This window comes from Trachurus trachurus, assembly GCF_905171665.1.
Source record: "Trachurus trachurus genome assembly, chromosome: 18".
NCBI lineage: Eukaryota > Metazoa > Chordata > Actinopteri > Carangiformes > Carangidae > Trachurus > Trachurus trachurus.
In genome coordinates, this window is record NC_139909.1 from 21,350,173 (window position 1) to 21,369,920 (window position 19,748).

A 19,748-nucleotide genomic window follows, 5' to 3' on the forward strand; every position below is an offset into this window, starting at 1 on the left:
ACTCTCTGTGCGCTAAACCACGCCCACTTCTGTACAATCCAATTACATTTAAGGAGCAGATTTAAGCCCCTCTTGTCACTAAACCCTGCCATTGTTCCTATTCACTCTGAGAAGTATCACATTACTGAAACAAGAACACTGTTCAGTTTCACTGCAATAAGACGATCAAATGAATCTAATTATAAAGGATTTGTTGTCACTTGTACATTTTATTGATTGTGCTTAATTAAGTGCGCAACCTACACAGCAATCTATATGAACCAGAGGAACGGTTACAAATTTAATTTGAATGATTGTCCATGGTGGTCTAAAAAAACCCCGTGCACAGCTTTCCTGCTTTCCATCCTCGTCCTGCTGCCAGATTACGTGCAAAAACAGTAATTAATATATTTAAAAAAATACATTTTTGGCCTGCCTTTTTAAGTTTTGGAGTCAATTTCTGTCCATCTTTGGTTTTAGAGAGATTTGTAACACTTGTTGTTAATAACAAGAAGTCAACCTTTGGCCCTCTGCTCCTCTCCACAGGAAGTTGAGAGACAGCAAAATGCAGTAGAGACTCTCACACAGAACTGAAACGAGTGCACATGAATAAATAATAGAAATGTTTCAAAAAAATTATAAAATCTGTACTTTTTTCCCTCTTGGAGGTTGGTTCTTCCGCTCCAAAGCAATGACTGTACTGACACTGAGGTTTCAGTCAGGTACATGTTCTCATCACATGCCATCACTGATAAACTGTGAAGCCATTTATTAAAGTAAATGTTGTTGATGGAGGTCTGCATCTCTCTCTGTCTGTGGTTCTTGGCAGTTTTCATCCATGGTCTGTTTAATGAAACTAGAAACCACAGAGACAGGGAGTCAAAACACACGGCCTTTAACTTCCATCTCTTGTCATGGTGTCAGAGCGTTGCTTGACCTGCTGTTCACACTGACGGCGCCTCAGCCACCCGGCCTGCCAGGCTACAGCTGTGCGCTGCGCAGAACAAGCTGTGTTTCCAGGCCCGAACTGTCCTGCCTTGTTAAGGTCGGGGCGGGACGTCGGTGCAGCAGCAGCTGGGTTAACGCCAGACACTGAGCAAACCACGGGACCGCAGTGCTGCTGTTTTGAAGACCAACTAGAAAGAATGTTGCAGGGTGCACATCTGGCCAATCACAGCTGCATACAGAGGGCAGTGCAGTCACCAAAGGTCACATAAAAGTGGGATAAGGGGACACAGCTTTTGTCTGTTTTAGTTTCTAGACTGCCCTTTGTTTTTTTTGTTTTTTTTGGATAGCAAGTACAACGAAGACAGAACTCCCTGAGTTGACTCACCATTTCCAGGCTCACACTCCTCCAAATCTTCGTCATCGCTAGGACACTCAGCTGATGCAACCAAAAGGTCATCCGCATTCTGGAAGAACAGAGACAGGAGGGCAGAGGAGATAAAGTCAGGACAAATTTTTATTTGGGTAGAGGATACAAAGAACATCCGAGAGGATTAGGAGCCTCTGGCAGCCACAGTGAAGGTCTCCGGCTTCTCTGATACCCACTTTCACACAAGCAAAAATGCAACCCAGAGAGGCAAAGAAGAGAGCTTCAGAAGACTGGCATAGAAATATATTTCTGTGGTTACAGCATTTTTTTTTTTTTTTTTTTTTAGTACTAGAAAATGTACAGAAAATATGGAGGTGGGTGTGCTTTATGAGTAGCACCTATGTGTGTTTATGTAAGACAAAATGTGAAGCCAAAGTAGAATAAGCCACGTTTCAAAGAGAAAACATCTTTCAATGAGTGGGAACAAGCTCTATTGCAGTCACATCATTTAATTTGTTCTCTGTGTGAAAATAGGAAATATGTCCCAGTCTTTTGAACTCCAGGCTGTTTTCAGGGATTCATCAATTTGGAAATGGAAGTTTCCAAAATGAAGATTGGTCCAAACCTTCTCTACAAAGTGTTGGTGCAAACCATCATGTAAACATCATGTTCACACTTTCAGATTATGGAAACCTAATATATTCATTTTCTATTAAGCCTCCTGCTTTGTCGACATGGAGCTTGTAGTTTATTCTGGTTGACATTTCAACTCCATGCTGAAGAAGACAGTAGACATGAAGACTGGGGGAGTGCAGGGTTTAAAAAGTACAGGAGTAGTACAGCAGTGGGGGTCTGGAGATGAAAGCAAATTAAATCTGACAAGGTGGTTCCAATTTAGCAGCCAAGGTTTGTCCTTACTACTGCATGAGTCATGCAGCAGGATGTCTAGACACCCAACAGCCCCCACCAACCCCAACCCCACTTCCCTCCTCTCATTCTCTGGCTGTTATTTAAGATGGGGTCATGGATAGAAATCGGGGGGCTTTTAAAAATAATTGATTCAAGTACCACACAACTACTCAGAGTCCTCCCTCTGTTAATAATCCATGGCCTGTAATCATTTATTAATTACATTGTGTGAGTTTGCATGAGCCTTCACATCACCTGACTCTGTCCAATGGGCCTACAGTAACGATCCCTGTTCAGTTTCCCAGCAACATCTCATGTCAAACGTGTTTCTAGTCCAACTGCGCGATCAGCTGCAGCACTTTTTCAGCAGAGGAGGAATCCTTAGAAATATGTTCTTCTTTGATCCACACACCTCTGACATCAATATAAACACCAAAAGCAGGCTGTGTTTGTGTAAACCAGTCAGACTAAAGAAATATGATCACAGTTTCTTCTTCCCTTTGAAAATTGGCCACAAGTGTTTTTGAAGAACGTTCATTATTTTATCCTATTAGACCTTGTCTAATGTCTACCATAATTTTGTACTTGGCAATTCACAAAACAGTTTGCAGTCTTTTTTTTTTTTTTTTTTTACAGTTTATTTTCTACATGTAACATCCCATTGGCTTTTTGTCAAGGGATGTACAGTAGGGTTACCTTACTGCCGGTTTGGTCCACAGACATATGTGATGAGCATCAGGTCATCTTGATTCCAAGTGGATGTTTGATGTAATGAAATGACCTCCATGTGTTCCTTCCTGCCATTTGATGAGTTCATGATGACCTTGGCCTTCTACTGTACATTTGATGACCAAAATATAATCTCTTCTTCCTTAAGTCCAAAGGTTTACAAAGCTTTGTACTAAATTTGCAGCTCAGGATGTATGGTTAGACAACCCCATAACATTTTATTTATGAAAAATGTTTAAAGGACCCAGTGTCTCTCTGTCTGAATGTCAAATGTTTGAATTGTCACAGCTGTAGCACAACATATGTGACACTTATAAATAGTAATTCTCAGTGAGAGTTACATGAGAGCCTCTCATTCACTTTGCTGAAGGCGATGGTGAGGAGGAATACCCTGGTTGGAACTATATATTATATATATATTTTTTGGAGAACATTTTTTGGAAAAGACTTTGAACTGTCCTGCATCCATCCATCCAGACAGATCAGATAGATCACAAACACCAGGGAGTCCTCTCCACCTCAGACCGGTACCAGCGCTTGTGCCACTTGTGAGTCACGCCCAGACACCAAATTTGGGTCAGACGGAGACAAGTGATGATTCCAACTATTTCATGGAAACCCACAGTATCAGGGGGTGAAGGTAGGGGGGAAACAATCAGCCCCCCGCATACATCAAAAGGTGGATCTTTTATTCTAAGCATCAAAGCGCATTATTCCACTATGATCAAAGCTGCAGCGAGGCGGGTAGCTCAGAGCTTTTGGAGAAATTGAAATTTGGGCTTCCGCTCGTTCGCTTTCCGCCACCTTGGCCCCGTCTCCTGTCTCTGCTGCGTCGTGGTTGGTGCCGGGGATATTCATTAGACCGCTGTAGTTCCTGCGAGCCTTGCCCTCTGCAGTATTTATAATGCTGTAGCTATGTTTGCTCTTGCAAAAAATTACACCACAGGCTCAATAGGATGGATTATTAACTACCATTTGTGTGTGTGTGTGTGTGTGTGTGTGTAAAAGAGGAGGAAATCATGAGGATAGCAATTCTTAATGCGAGTGTGACTGTGACTAATGTAACTGATGCAGGGTCCAGAGATTAATTTGAAAAAGTACTTTGCTGCAGTTCAGTGATCACCACTATAAAACAGTAATCTATAGCGCTAAGACACTGGTGTGAGCTGTAAGTGTAAATTATTATTCCTTTCTCTTCAAAGACAATCCCCCAAGTCATACTGCACAATGCTTCATTGCTTCATTCATTCACAGTTTGGCTCTAGTGTACGATGCATAACTTGGGTAATTACATTTCGGGTATAATATGGAAAGTAAATCTGCACTGGCACAGAATTTTGTTTTTACCCTAGGGTGTGACAGAAACATATGAATCTATATAACAGCAGCCAACTGAGCTGGCACTTTATAACTGGCTGATCAGTCTATCAAAACAATAAACAGCACATAACCATTACCACCCACTAAGTCAGCGACTGTCTGGGTTATTTAAATCCACCAATGTGGAGTCAGCCTGGTTCCCCTGGTTAGACCTCCATGTTTTTTCTTTTTTTTTTAGGGATTTAAATAGTTGTGCTGTTGAGTTCACTCCTTCACAGTTAGTGAGTTTAGTTTTATATATGAAAAAAAAACAAAGAGCTGCACCAATCAGGGTTTTGCAGGTGGGATTAAAATAGGGACATCATCATGATTCTGTGCAAGGGCCAGACAAGTAGTGACAAAAAAATGCCCATGAAAAAGGTAACAAGGCTGAGTGAGGTTGACGCGGCACAAAGGCAACTCTGAATCGCCGAATTTCATGGAACAACATGAAAAACGTCAACTGCTTCTAGCAACACGACTGCACCTTCTGTGACGAGTGAAAAATGCTGTTGACAGGATGAGAGCAACACTTTCCACTGATTGGTGAGTGTAAAAATAACCCTCGCTAACAAACAGGTTACATGAGATGACTAACTAACACGAGTTCTAAAGCTGTGGAAGCTGGAGGGACCTCTGCTTCTGGAAATGTTTGTTCCCAGTCTGTCAGTCTGTTATCGAACACATCGAAAATGTAAAGATCATAAAGATCCACTTTCCAAAAGCTTCAATTGTTTTAACTTTGTCACTCTGAAATGTTGTCTGTCATTTTGTGTGAATGTCACACTGCTGAGAACTGAGACACAGCTGCTGAAATCATCTTAACTGAACCCAGGGTCTAAAAATATATGAATTAAATCTGCAAATTGTATAATCAGTTTTCTCAGTGATGCAGTGTGCATATTTTCTAATGTGGTTGTTAATCGTCACCCAACCAGTTTCATGCCGACCCATGCTGTGCTACAGCTGTGAGTAAGGCTGCATGTCTATGGGGGTAATATAATATGACTGGTAACAAGGGGTGTCCAGAATTGCTCCTCTTAATCTCAACATCATAATGAGGTAAAAAAAAAAAATACATAAATGAATGATAAATAGATTTATCATAAGGTTGTTCTTATTCTTCTACCTCTTCTTAGTTTTTGTTGTTAAATACAGAATAAGACACTGTCAGATCAGAATAGCAGCAGATCAGTTAAGTCTGGGATTGTCTCTCGTTTCTACAAACAGTAGAAAATGTAGGATTGTGAAACCTACACTAGAAAACAGTGAGTCACTTAGAGGTAAAGGTATATAACTTGAATGAATTGGTTCAATTGAATGGTAATAGAATATGTATGGGCAGCGTGTTTATATGCTGCCCACCTGCCGTCCTCATCTGTGATTTTGATTGAGTTGGACTTGTGTGACTTCTGGGTCTCAGTACTACGTGACTTGCTTTTTGCTGTGCGCTCAGGCTTGCCTTGCGTGCACACCAAGGCTCAAACTTAATACACACTTTTCTTCTACTTATTCCAGCTTCTGCTGCCATAAATCTAAAAACAAACAACACTACTTCCTGTGCACCACAGGATTTTGTTTCTCCCCGGGACAGACATACCAGCCTCCGAGTGTTTAGAAGAGCAAATAAAAAAGATTTCATACACTGTCTGGTGCCTCTCGGTTCTTCAAAATCAATATAGTCCTCAAGCTTGCATGGCTTTTTGCTTAATTTTACCAACTGTGTCTCCTCCAACCATTTCAAAATATCTGCCTTTCTTCCTTCCTTTCACTGTTTTATTCATGCAGATGAGCTTTCCAGGCTCTCGACACCTCTTTGCAGTGAGAACAAATTCGGGACTATGTAACCAACGATACAGCTCGATAAAAATTTTATCTTTGTATGCACAAAAAAAAAAATCTCTCCTCATTCAAGTATGTGGATGAGTGAATTGCTAGTAATTTCACTTCATTCTCGAGCACATATCCTTAATGCTATTTTGGGCTATTGTGATGATACACTCTGTTCAGCCAGGTACTTAATGATAATAGAGAAGCTACTGTTAAGATGTGTGTAGCTACTCCAGCTGAAAAATAGAGTCTCAGGAATGAAAAGCATTCAGAAGACGGGACTCTGCTTTTTTTTTTTTTACGAGCGAATATTAACGTGCATGGTGCACATTAAGACTCGTTACAACAGAGGAGAAGACAACAGCCAGAGTGCTCTGCTATCCTGAAATAGTTCCAGATAATTTATCAAACACGCTTGTCAATTTCACATCACAGACCACGGCTGTAAAAGCTCATTATATGCTGAACACAGAGGAATGTTTCCGCCAAGAAGTCTGGAGGCTAGAGATATGATATTGAACTGAGCGGATGGCTACATGTGACATGCTAGAATCGGGTTCCATTGATCTGGCAGAAACACTAAACCACAGATGATTCATCTGAGCATGAACAAGAGACTATCATCTGTAAAGGTGCTTTGACTGACCTTTGAGTCCAAAAATTCTTACGTGCTTGTTACTACATGGAGGCATCAAACATGACAGAAGGCAAGAGCTGCGTTTACGAACCTTCATTTCCAGATGACACCACGGCACCGCTTTGATGAGGCTATAGACGCTGATGACTTTTTATAAACGCACAAGAGGAGGGAAGAAAATAACAAACAGGAGTTGATGCAAAACTAGGATTCCAATTTTCTTTTTCATTCAGAGCTGGAGATACAAAGTGGAGTGAATTGCCCACTCGTGCCATCGACGTCTTCACCTCCACTTCACACTAATTGGCAGTGGTGCGTTTGTTCAAAAAAAGGCGACAGATAGGACTTTGAAAAGACGGAATCTGCTACGGTTTGAGAACATGATAGAGGGGACAAAGAGCGAGCCGTTCTAAATATATTCACAATCTGCTCATCGTGGTTGTCAGGGACAGATGAATGCGAGTGGCATGCTGACTGATCTCAGATAAGCTTCTATGGACATGAATAGCCCTAATGAATAGCAGTGAATAAGAAAAACATGCTGGTAATTGGCACCTTGCCTTTGTGTTTCCTGCAACATCATCAAAGGTTTTTGGACAGTTGAAGTTGAAATTATGAAATGCACAGCTTTTAAAGACAAGAGCTTTCAAGCTGTTGGAGCACAAAGTGCTGACATGATGTAATATCCAGTGTAGATTTTCAGAAGCTTGCACATCCTCCAGTGATGACTTGGGTCACACTTTAACTAGAATCACTAGTCATATAGTCACAGTCTCTTCTCACTCTGCTACAACAGTAAATGATGACCAGAGGTGTTTTGACAGAACATTGTGATGTCACAGTGAAGTTGACCTCTGACCATTTCACCATAGAAATTGTGTGTATGAAAAAAGAGCCGAGGTCCTTAAAGGGATATTCCGGCGTAAGTTTAACCCATGGTCTAACACACCATGACACCAAGTAAGACCCCCCCCCCTCGAGAGATCAAGTTTGCCGACCGCTAGCAAAGACCGCAAGATAACATTACACTGTTGTTGAATCCTCCACCAGCCAACCACCATCCAAAAAGCCACTCATAGCCACAAATAATGTTCAGAACAGCACCAAACTTCATCAACAGTACAAATAGTGTCCCAGCCCATAATACGAGGCATCAAAAACACCCTCTAACTTTGCCTGGTTTCTATTGAAAAGAGACAAAAACAAAAGTCACCCACTCTCCTCCAGCTGCTTCAATGGACTCGGTAATCGACTTGTTAGGGCTTCTGCATTAGTAGCAAGCAGCTGGAGGAGAGCGGGTGAGTTGTGTTTCGTCTCTTTTCAATAGAACCAGGCAAAGCTAGCAGGTGTTTGATGCTTCGTATTATGGGCTTGGACCCTATTTGTACTGGTGATGTAGTGTGCTGCTGTTCTGAGCATTATTTGTGGCTATGAGTGGCTTTTTTGATGGCGGTTTGCTGGTGGAGGAATCAACACCAGTGTACTGCCATCGTGTGGTCTTTGCTGAAGTTGCTACAACTAGAGAAGCTAGCGGTCGGCAAACTTGATCCCTCGGGGGGGGGGGGTTCAGACTCAGGGTCTCACGGTGTGTTAGACCATGGGTTAAACTTACGCCAGAATATCCCTTTAATCTTTGACCTCTGCCCACCAGACTCTCTCGAGTCCAAGTGAATGTTTACGTCAGATCATCATCTGAAGAAATTCCCTCACTTGTAAGACACCAAAAAATATTTTGTGAGATCTGATGGACCTTAACCTTTAACCTCAGCTCACCAAAATCTAATGAGATCATCCTCGAGTCCAAGAATGCTGGGGTCAAATTTGAAGAAATTCAACATATAATATTCATATTTCCAAAAGATGTGATCTGGACATTTGACCTCCGGAATTTAGTTAGTGCAACCTTTGTAGCAGATCTGAAGAAGCTCCCTCAACATGTTGAGCTGAGATGTTCAATAGAATGGGGCAGATGACTTGAAAACACACTCCTATGCAACAGGTGTGTTTTGAACCACACACAGCTTGCAGTGCCTGATCCTGGATGTAGCAGTGACGTCCTCCCTGGAACACATGCAGCCTGTGTTTGTCTTCATCTGAATGGTGGGCCATGCTGCCCCGCCTCCTCCATCTTCTATAATAGCGCTTCCCTACGGTTTGGCTAATTGTTGCTGACCACGATGGCGGAGGCTACACGCTTACATGGGTATGTGAACAATCAACAGACCGCAAATCACAGCCTTTCACATGTGTCGAGAATCGTAAATCGCAGATTGTGGCATCCTGAATTGTGGTGTTGTTGCTGCTGCGGTGGGATTTCCTCTTCATCATGTTCCCTCCTTCCTCCAGCCTTTTGTTGATCTGTCTGGATGTGCTATAATTTCCAGCATCCTACCACGTCGGGGGGGGGGGTTTAGTCTGACACGTCTTCTTGGAACAAATCAAAATTGCCGTGTTGATTGGTCTAATAGGACTAAACCACACAATGCCGCTCTGTGGCTCTCTCAGGCTGAGAGCTGTTTGAACATCTGAGGGGGAGGCGAACACACAACACTGCGTCGAGGATGTGACCGTTCGACCTTCTAGCTGACGTATGATTTCTTTTGAAATGTACGTCTCCTCCTCCAACGAGGGTCATCTGGTTACTTGGCCATGCTGTTTAATCTTTCAAATATTGTTCTCAGCACTTTGAAAATGTTGGATCAACTTTAAAGAGCCAATTAAAAGTAACTGGCAACGTTTCATCGCAGCACGCTGCACCAAAAAACACCTCGGCGAACTCAAGCGGCGGCCTTCTTAACAAACCCCCCCGGATGGCACTCTCACCTGTGTCACACTGTCCCTCATGGTGGGCGAGCGCTGTTTGCGGGTGGTGGTCGTTGCCATGGTGGTGGTGGTCTCCATGATGGTGGTGGACATGTCGGCCAGTGGCGTGGTGGAGGTGGTGTCGGTGGTGAGCACCGAGGGCACGTCGCCCACCAGCCGCAGGTTACCCTGGGTCTGGACGTTGGGGTCGCCCTCGGCCGCCAGTTTGAGCACCTGCAGGCCGTTGTAGTACAGACCTGAGATCTGGCCCTGGAAGTGGCGCCCCGTCTCCCCACCGCCACCGATTTTGATGAATGCCTGGCTGTTGAAGATGGTCAGCTGGCGACCTATAGTGCGTGAGAGAAGAGAGGATGGAGGACAGAGAGAAAAGAGGGAGAAGATTATAAATCAGTCATGGTTTCTGGTGAGCTTCCACATACAAAAAAAAAACAACAAAATAACACACAAACACAATGTGAAATGGGGGACATAGAAGGACTGTTTGGATCGCATGGGATTTCCTGAGTAACACTTTAGGGAGATTGGATCCTGGTTTGCTGCAGCTGTAGCCATTATGGAGCTGGGCACGTGCCACTCTCCCAGAGAGGCAGTCTGAATCTGACAGTCAAATAGATTGCAGGGGGCAGTTGCGGCTTGACCCTGAGACTGAGGGTTCACAGCAAAATGCATCTCATTTGCTCTGAGATGGAATGCATTAGAACGGTGCTGGGTCTGTGTCATTGACCTCCAATGCACCTGTGCTGCACAATGATAAAGTACCTCTGCCAGCCAGAGAGAATTTTTTTTTTTTTTTACCATCCAAAAGAGGAAAATAAGATCCTCGTTGGGAGGAAATGTTTAATTCAGGAGGGGCAGTCATTACCATTCATCTGGATGGATAGATGGGTGGATGAAGGGAGGAGAGGGTCACCCATTCATCCAGGGTCCAATACTAATGTGTTACCAGGACTTGAGGTGAAGGGGTAGGGGGGTGGTGGTGGGTGGATGGGTCTGACAGGTGTAGTTTTTCTCCATGGATTTTCTTCAGCTGAGGTCACCAGGGGTTTTATTTATACTTTTTCTTTTTGTTTTTTAACTCATATATGCATCCTGGCTCTCCTCGGGAACATCTCACCATGCCTCTGGGACTGACGCACACTTTGACCCCTATTATGAGTCATGTGGATATGTGAGTAGAGGGAGCAAGAGGGAGGTTGGTGTCATTGCTGGATACCGTTGGAAGGATGTGGGTTAAAAACAGAGCTGATGAGGTAATTACTTAGAGGACAAGGATGGGAGAAGGCAAAGAGCTTTTTTTATGGATTAATCAATGGCTGTAAGGAAAGAGGTAGTTGGTTTGTTTGTGAAAGGAATACTACTCTAATGTGAGCATTTGAGAGTGAAATACAGACTCTCTAGTGGCAGCAGGCTCTGGACCTCTGAAATGAGAGCCCCTCTGCCCTGGTGGGAGAGTGTGTGTGTGTGTGTGTGTGTGTGTCTGTGTGTGTGCATGTACTCGGATTTATTACTCCATACAGGGCTGTGGGAGATGTTCCTCCGTGCTCATGTAATTTGCTGAAACTTGCTTTGGCGAATTTAATTGCGTGTAATGATGACAAATGAATCCTCTGAAAGTCTTTTGAATGTTGTTATTGTTTTCTCTGTGGGACTGCGAACTAGCGAGGACAGCAAGGAGCCACCGGAGGGACAGGCACGAGCCCCATTTGTTTTCAATAAAGCAAGCTGAGAGGATGCTCCATCACCTTAATTACGACTCACTCTCCATCTATAGGGACCCCCCTCCCCCCTCCTGGTTCTGATGTATAGGTAACACCCAGGTGGGGCGGCTCCATCAGATGCCTATTAACGCTCATGACTATGTGTGTGTTGGTGCGTGGAGCGTGGAACCACACGTTTTACAGTAGATTTTGTGGAGAAGACTTGGAGAGATAAATCTATTCCACTGAGATGGGTCATTACACATGTTATCCCATTATCAGATCATTAGGCACGTCAGGGACCCACAAGGGACCCGGCTCCCATCCCCCTGACTTTATAATGATGAGACTTAATGTCTGGCATATGCACTGTTGACATAATAGCTGAGTCTCACTCTATTATCTCAACACTTAGCATGTTTTGGTATGGGAGTGATACTGCAGGGACATCAGCAGGAGAATCACCGTACACACAAAACACAAGACAATATCAAAAACAGCATCATCCCACCTTAAGGTCCACCTGTGTCTATTAACAAGAGGACACATAGTACATACACACCGACACATCGGCCCACAGGGTCTCCCATTTCAAGCGGCCAATCCTACGTTCGTCTATGCCCTACAAAGTGCAGTATCTGCATTTTTTAAACATTTTTTTGACCAATCAAAAGTGTGGCATATTTTGTTCAATCTGGTAGAATTTTTTAATGGTACTGCTAAAATTTCCAGAGTTATTGGGCTTTTTATTTTGCTGTCCATCCTAAAAAGCACTGTGAAACCAAGGCAAAGTGCAGTATCTGCAAAGAGTAACTGTACTCCCTACATTCTAGAATATACTCTATGATTCCATTGGAGTTAAACCAAGGCATAATGCCGTATCTGTAGCTAATACCAAGCCAAAGTGCAGTATCTGCACCAAAACCAAGGCAAAAGTGCAGTATCTGCCATAAAACGGTCAAAATTGGTCAGAAAGACAAACTACAAAATACATTTAATTCAGTCCACCTTTATCTAATCAATTATAGACTTGGTAGTTATTCATAATTTGATGCTTAAACCTGACAATGAAAAACACAAAAAGCTGTTTTTCTCAGTTTGGCATTTTTACAGATACTGCACTTTGCCTTTGTAGGGCAGTATTATAGTTCTCAATGCTATCGGTCCCTTTGATTTAGAAAACCACTAAAATTCCTTTACAAGCACCAACTCCCCCATGTGTGTGAGCAGTAAGTCCAAGTCAGAGGAAGATCTGTTCAGACAAGACAGTTTAGTTAAGTGTTTTGTGTGTGTGTGTGTGTGTGTGTGTGTGTGTGTGTGTGTGTGTGTGTGTGTGTGTGTGTAAAGTGCAGGAAGACGAGCCATCCATCCGACAGAGACAGTCCAACAAAGAAGAAAGGTGCCCTCTAGACTTGATGATGGAGAAATCAGTGTTTGTTTTGGTAGCTGTCTGGCCGGGGTGAGACTCTAACAGGCCTTGATGAAGTTATTGTTTCAGGGATTGCCAGGTCAAATCAAAAGTGACATGAGGTTTTAGAGCCAATATTGGTGGCGCGAGTGAATGGGGGGGGCAGAGAAGGGGAGAACAACGAAGCCTCTGCATGGCAAACAATCACACTTAATATGACAGAGCTTGGATGAGGCTGCTGTGTGGGTGGTTGGGTGGGTGCATGTATAATATGAAATATGTCAGTGAAATGACCTTTATATGTGTGATGGCTGGCCTTTTTAAGGAGTGTGTATTTCCCCTACATTTATTTACACACATGCATTCCCCCGTGTGTGTGTGTGTGTGTGTGTGCATGTGTGTGACAGCCTCTGCACACCAGGTTTGCACATTGATGAGGGTTTATTGGACCAATTTGGTGTGATTGGGTGGCTGCTGCCGCGCCTCACTCCCCAGGGCTCTTAAGGTGATGGACATTTAATGGGAAGAGGCTTGTATGTGTGTGTGTGTGTGTGTGTGTGTGGGAGGGGCCTGATAGAGGGATGAGGGGTTGGGGTGTGTGTGTGTGTGTGGGGGGGGGGGGGGGGGGGGCACATGGCCAGGCACTCATTATAACAGAAATTCACAACCCTACACAAAGCCTTAATTAACTGCAGTGCAGCAACTGGAATGGTCAGGACTCTGCAATGAGCTGCTGCACAAAGTCAACTGACTCAAGTTTGATCTGTCCCTCTATCTATTTATCCATCCATTTGTCTGTTTGTCTGTCTGCCTACCAATTAGAGCCATACAGGAACAATAAAAATCTGTTTTTTCCCCAAGGTTGGCTCAGATTTAATGGTTTTCACCCCTATAAGACTCTATCTATCTATCTATCTATCTATCTATCTATCTATCTATCTATCTATCTATCTATCTATCTATCTATCTATCTATCTATCTATCTATCTATCTATCTATCTATCTATCTATCCTCCTTCCTCAGGGAGGAATCTGTAAAAGTTTGGTTCATTTCTGTTTTGGGTTCTGTACTGCCCTCCTAACTCTGTCAGTCCCTGTTACATTTAAATACATATATCATGTTCTCATTAAATCCATAGGGAGAAACTGGAAGCACAACGAGGCACACACTGCCCCTTACGTAAATTGTCACAACAAAGCGGAGTAAAAATAGCTCTGGGTAATGAAGGGATAATGCATAGAAACATGCTGGAAACTGAAGGACCAGCCCGAGGAGGACTTAGCACTCAAACGTACATTACTTATAGTCATATTAATCCAAAGGCTAAGTAGAGATTGGTAAGGATTGAGTGTCTTTTTCTGCCCATTTCAAAGGTTTTCTTGTGCTTCAGAGTTGCTGCAGCGTGGTAAAGCTTTGCTGCTGTCCTACAGACTGAAAAGATCTTAGTATTCTGGTTAGGAGCCGTACCCTCTTTGCTGCTTAAATACAGGGTAAAAGAAGGCATCATCTTTGGTTGGATCCAGTAGGCTACGTGGTTGATAGCCTGGCAGGTTGTCAGAGAGGAGTAAGAAGTGCTCTGACTTCCCTTTCCTCATCAAATCAATCATTGTGGTAATACAGTAGATGTGGCCTGCATGTCACAGGGACCATGTGGCAGCTGGTTTTACATTTATAATGCACATTTATAATAGCGATAAGAAGGGGGATATCGTATTGTACAGCTTACAACTACAGTATGGCGATAAAGTTTGAGGTAGATCACTTTTAAAAAGATACACAACTCCTGAGTTCTGTATTTAAAACTTGTGAGACACAAAAGAAAGCAGATGTTGAGCAGGGACTAAGAGATGAGAGATGACAGAAAGGAGAAATCATGATAGAAGGAGTGGGAAGGCAGGCGGATGTAGAGACAGAGAGTGTGTGGAAGGAATGACACACACACAGAGTGGATAACAGTCTTGATAAAAAGAACAGGAGGAAGATGGAAGAGACAAACATACATTAACGCACAAGAATACAAAAAAAAATGGAAGGCAGAGAAGTGAGGTGATGACAAATATCTTTCAGATGGTTAATCTTGTGGTAATGACAGGGTGTTAGAATATGAACCTGCCCTCATCAGCTCCCTGCTGTGTCTCACTGCATCCCTGTTCTCTGACCAGAAAAGATGCTCATACATAGCAAACGGCTGCATGTGCTACAATTACAGTATATCTGCAGGTTGATGTGCTGTTGAAATACCAGTGTGAATAAAGTACAGGATCTAGATTGTGTTCAACAAAGTTACTGAAAAGACTAATACATTATAAGGGATACCAGACATGTAATGTAGTATTTGGAGGTAAAAATAAAGGTGTTCCCAGTCAACAGTTTTTTAAAGCACTGTTGCAATTCAGCCAGTCTTTAATCTCTTTGAGTGAGTCTTCACTGTAACATGAAATGACTACCTCTGATTCAGGATCACTCACTTTTTTTTTTAACCTGTAAATAGGTTTTATAGAATGGCTAGACTTGTGGATTGTTCTCAACCTGTCTGAGTATGTGACTGATTGGGTAGTGATGTTGCCAGGCTCCCAGATCATAGCAATTACTTTGGTGAGTCTGATGAAAACTAAGAAAAGAACACCAAACTTGTGATAACCCAAAGGTGTTGATTTGGTTTGGTCTGAAATTGCACAGATGTGTTTTTGGCTGGACTCCAGCAGTGTGGCCGGTACTATATCCTTGACTGACTTTTCCATCATTAGTCAGCTGATTGCCCTTCATCACTGAGTTGGAGTTTTAGCCATCAACAGGTTCTTTTAGGTGGGTGTTTAGAGCTGCACCATTGCCAACTTGACAATCCAATATTGTTGGATTTACAGACTTTTCCTCAAACAGGCTGCGTAATGACTGGGCCTATGTATGAATGTCAAAGGCCTTAGGGTGGCATAGCTTGTTATGAGCACTTTGAAGCTGCGGGGAAGTGAAAGAGCACTTCCAATACACAGCGCCTCGCCTCAATTACAATCCAATATGCTCATTATTGCTAAAGGAGGTAGGAGTAACTAAACATAAGACACACTGAGCAGAGAGAGCAGGAGCTGAATGACCAATTGTACAGCCCAAATCGGGATAAAATCAGATTTGGACTGTGTGCTTTCCAGACATACAGAGTGTTAATGTAGGTTTGTCTTTCTTTGTCGGGTCAAGGTGACTGTAACTGCTCAAACTACCACCACAACCACCTGTGAATTCAAGGCATCACTTCTTGTGTTTCTGAGGATTTTTCTAATGCCAGACCCAACCAGAAAGCCTTTATCAGTTGGGTATAGGTTGCATCACTCTTGTCTGATGTCAGTTTCAAATATAGAGCAGGATCCTCTTCAGATTATTTCTTCAACCAGAAGTGAACTGCCCTGAGAGCCGCCGCGCCGCGAACAGGAGTAAAAGCAAGTTCCCCCGGTTGTGGCTTTGCATCGCTGCACCATCATCCTCCTCATCCTCCTCCACTTTTTTCTAAGCGGACAGAGAAATGGCTCGTCTCAGATGTGCTGTGGTCGGTAATTACTGGCTGAGCTAAGCCAAGCCGAGCTGTGGAGGGGGGGGGGGGGGCTGCGCTGGCCTGGACCACGCTCAGCTTGCTAATGCACAGATTGCTTGTTGGAGGCTGTGAAATAATGGTCGTATGTCTGCTACAACCCCCGGGATGTGGGCGGAGAGGAACGAGAGGGGGGACGGCGGCGTGATACGGCGGTCTCGCTGGGCCATGCCCCCTCCTCCCCGCTCCTTGCAGCTAACCTGGAGGAGGTGGTTGTTGGAGGAGGGTGAAAGGATCTCAGTGTACCTGTGTGAGAAGGAACTCGGGCTTCAGACAGCGGTATCTTCCTCCATGTGCCGTCACCATTATGCCTCTCTTACCCCCCCCCGCCCCCCTCTAACTCCTGTTATCTCTCACAGAGGAGGGATGCCGTGCGCTGGCAGGAAGCGTCTATCTGAAATGTTTTCTCTTTAGCTGAGTTGCAGCGTGTGAGGGATGGCCCCCAGAATTCACCTATGTCAATAAACTGCTTTGTGGTGAGCGGAACAGAAAGCTGGACTGTCTGCACGCAGAGTCTTTATGGGTTTGTGTTCACAAATCCTTCATTCTCTCCTCAACAAACAAGAACTCCCCCCTATTTCCATTTCTCCTCTGAAGAAAACAGGACTGAGGAGGGAGAGAGTGGTGGAAGACTGCAGCACAATGGGGGTGGGGGTGGGATGCTGACAAAGTCGATTATGAAGTGTTCCCAAGTTATCTCCTCGGCACAAGGCTCTCTTTGGTAATTAAGAGCGTTTTGCTTTCTTATTCCTAAGAAGTCGGGCCGGTTTGGGTAGAACTATGAATTAATTGTGTCTGACAATGGAGATGAGAGACCAAATTCAGCATGAAGTTAAAGACTGAAAGGTTTGCGTGGCGTCCGGAGGTCCTTGAAGGCAGCTGAGGAAGCCCAGAATGTGCAGGGCTGGAGACGGTAGATGGGATTTGATCTATCTAGATCTTAAACAAGCGATGCTGTCGCAGGAGAGACACAGAAGGAGATGTGACGACAATCTTCGCTTTTTTTTATGCACTCCAGCTGTGACTGTATTTTTTTTTTTAGGCCATTTCATGGTAGGGGACCATGAAATAACAGCCAAGTGTATAGCTTCTTTTTTCAGACGCAGTGCTGCTTCTGCGCTGCCACTTTCCTACTCATGAGCAGGCATGTTAAAGGGATAGTTCACCCAAAATTGAAATTTCACTCATTATCTACTCACCCTCATGTCGACTAAGGGTCAATATAACGGTTGCAAATGGATACCAACTGTCTTCGTAACAAAAAGACACACCAAAAAACATCCAAATGCCTCCATGCTGCTCGTATGTACTGTCTGTCTTGTATTGAAGCCCCGAAATGCGAAATTGGCCCGAAAAAAATTAAATAAGTCTATATTTCAAGCTTGTTTTGTAGTGGGAGCTTCTCGAAGCTCCTCTTCCCGGTTCGTCAAATTTGGACGAATTGGGAAGAGGACAGACCCTGGTTCGTCCAAATTTGACGAACCGGGAAGAGGAGCTTCCGCTACAAACAAGCTTGAAAAATAGACATATTTAATTTTTTCGGGACAATTTCGCATTTCGGGGCTTCAATACAAGACAGACATTACATACGAGCAGCATGGAGGTATTTGGATGTTTTTTGGTGTGTCTTTTGTTACGAAGACAGTTGGTATCCATTTGCAACCGTTATATGGACTATCTGCACTGCTACGCCGAGACCCCCTGTAACTCAGAGAAGCCACGGAGAAATTTCAATTTTGGGTGAACTATCCTTTTAACATTCATAAAGTTTCTCCCTGCTTTCCTCAAATATGGCCGCAATAGCGCAGAGAGATCAAATGAGAAAACAAGATAGTGTCTCAGCAGGATACAAAGCTCATCATGGGGACACTGGAAGACAGACTCAGACAGATTTATTCTCTGTAGAGTGTGGTCTGATGTGAGAGGCTCTCTGAAATAAAGCTGCAATCATGAGGAGCAGGTCTGGACCACTGCCTGGCCTCGAGGTGCTGATTTGGGCTCTGGTTCCACAACAAGTGGGAGAACTTGATTGCTTTCGATTAGGGAACTGGGGAGCTTACACCAGGCAACATATCACCTGGTTCTTCAACTTGCATTTCAGGCCACAGAGAGCCGGTGTCCTAATATTGCTCCTTTCTAGTGGAGAGGGGTGGGGCTCCAGAGGGACACACTCCTCACTAGAAGACGCTGTGAAGCTCCAATTCTTCAGGGAGCTTTATCTGGCTCCTTGCTCATCTGCTAACAGCAAGAACTAAAGGGAAAACGACTCCTGCTGGGCTTTTGTAATCTTTATTTTCCAGTGGAGCTCGCTGATAAGTCGGAAGTTGGAACACATTATTATTGTTTCAGAAGAAGATGACTGATGTAGGCAAATGGTTGCCAAGTTTCCAGCGAAAACACGGGATGACACATCCATCACGAGGAGGGAGAAAGATGCGTGGAAAAGGAAAGGAGACCCATCGGAGTTAGTTTTTTGGCTCGGATAGAGCAGTTGAAAACTTTTGGGACTCTAATTTTTCCCTTCCATTGGGTCCCTGTAATGGCTGCCATTTTGGATTTAGTCAGCAGGCACGGAGACGGCCAGAGATGCTCACTCAGATCTGCCTCACACGCAAGTATAGGGGAGATGGGGATAAGCTTCAGCTTCAGAGTGAGACGCAGTGACAGAGTGCAGTGCCACGGCTCAGATCTCCTCTAGGACACCGCCATTTACATCCGGCTATCATTAAAATCCTCATTTGTGAGAGTGATTGTGAGCAATTAGTGTTATTATTTTACCTCTTCCCACAAATGAGCATAGTGGTGAATCACTCTTGAGATTAATGAATGAGATCTGACAGATGTAGAAGTTCTCCGTTCTATTTTTTTTATAGAATGGACGTTGTTAAGGACTTGGAATAGGAGACCCACGGGGCTGATTGTTTTGTGCTCTTTGGTCAAGAACTCATTAAGACCCTTTGAGGCATTGAAGCAATAAAATCACCAAAGATTAGAAATCAATGACTGTATATTAAGATCGACCAAGACGTCTCCACTTCCCATCATTGTACAAAATTGAAGCCAAATTGTCGTTTTGTGAGTTTAGGTTCTTTTTTATCAGGCTGACACATGTTTGGTTTGAATTTTATATTTGATAGTGAGTGAGAATAATGGCAGCACCATTTATTTGTTTGGCCCATTTTCCAACGACTAAAACTGAAGGGGTGTGGTTTATGAGCTTTGCTGCAGCCAGTAGGGGGCGATCCAGATGTTTTGGCTTCACTTTTCAGGAGCTGTCACGTCCATCTTTATAGACAGCCATTGTTAGAAACCACAAGGACCATTAGAACACATCTACCACATGAGGAATGATCCAGACTGTTTACCACACAACAGACTGTAACTCCTTCAGATGTTCACACACACCATTCACCCAGAGCAGCAAACATCACGTTACATAACAACAACACATTCAAGACATTTTCCATTTCCTGAGTGGTGA

General features: G+C 43.7%; 1 protein-coding gene across 1 annotated transcript in view; it reads right to left on the reverse strand.

Annotated features, from left to right (window-relative positions):
- The window catches only part of nrxn2b (neurexin 2b), a gene marked incomplete at its 3' end in the record, with an annotated part of 720,187 nt that overhangs the window by 10,767 nt on the left and 689,672 nt on the right, over window positions 1–19,748 (reverse strand). The window contains exons 19-20 of the mRNA XM_083993168.1: window positions 9,591–9,907; window positions 1,313–1,391 (exon numbers count right to left, since the gene is read on the reverse strand). Of these exons, the coding sequence (XP_083849294.1) occupies window positions 1,313–1,391; window positions 9,591–9,907 (396 nt within the window). The remainder of the gene's footprint in view (window positions 1–1,312; window positions 1,392–9,590; window positions 9,908–19,748) is intronic.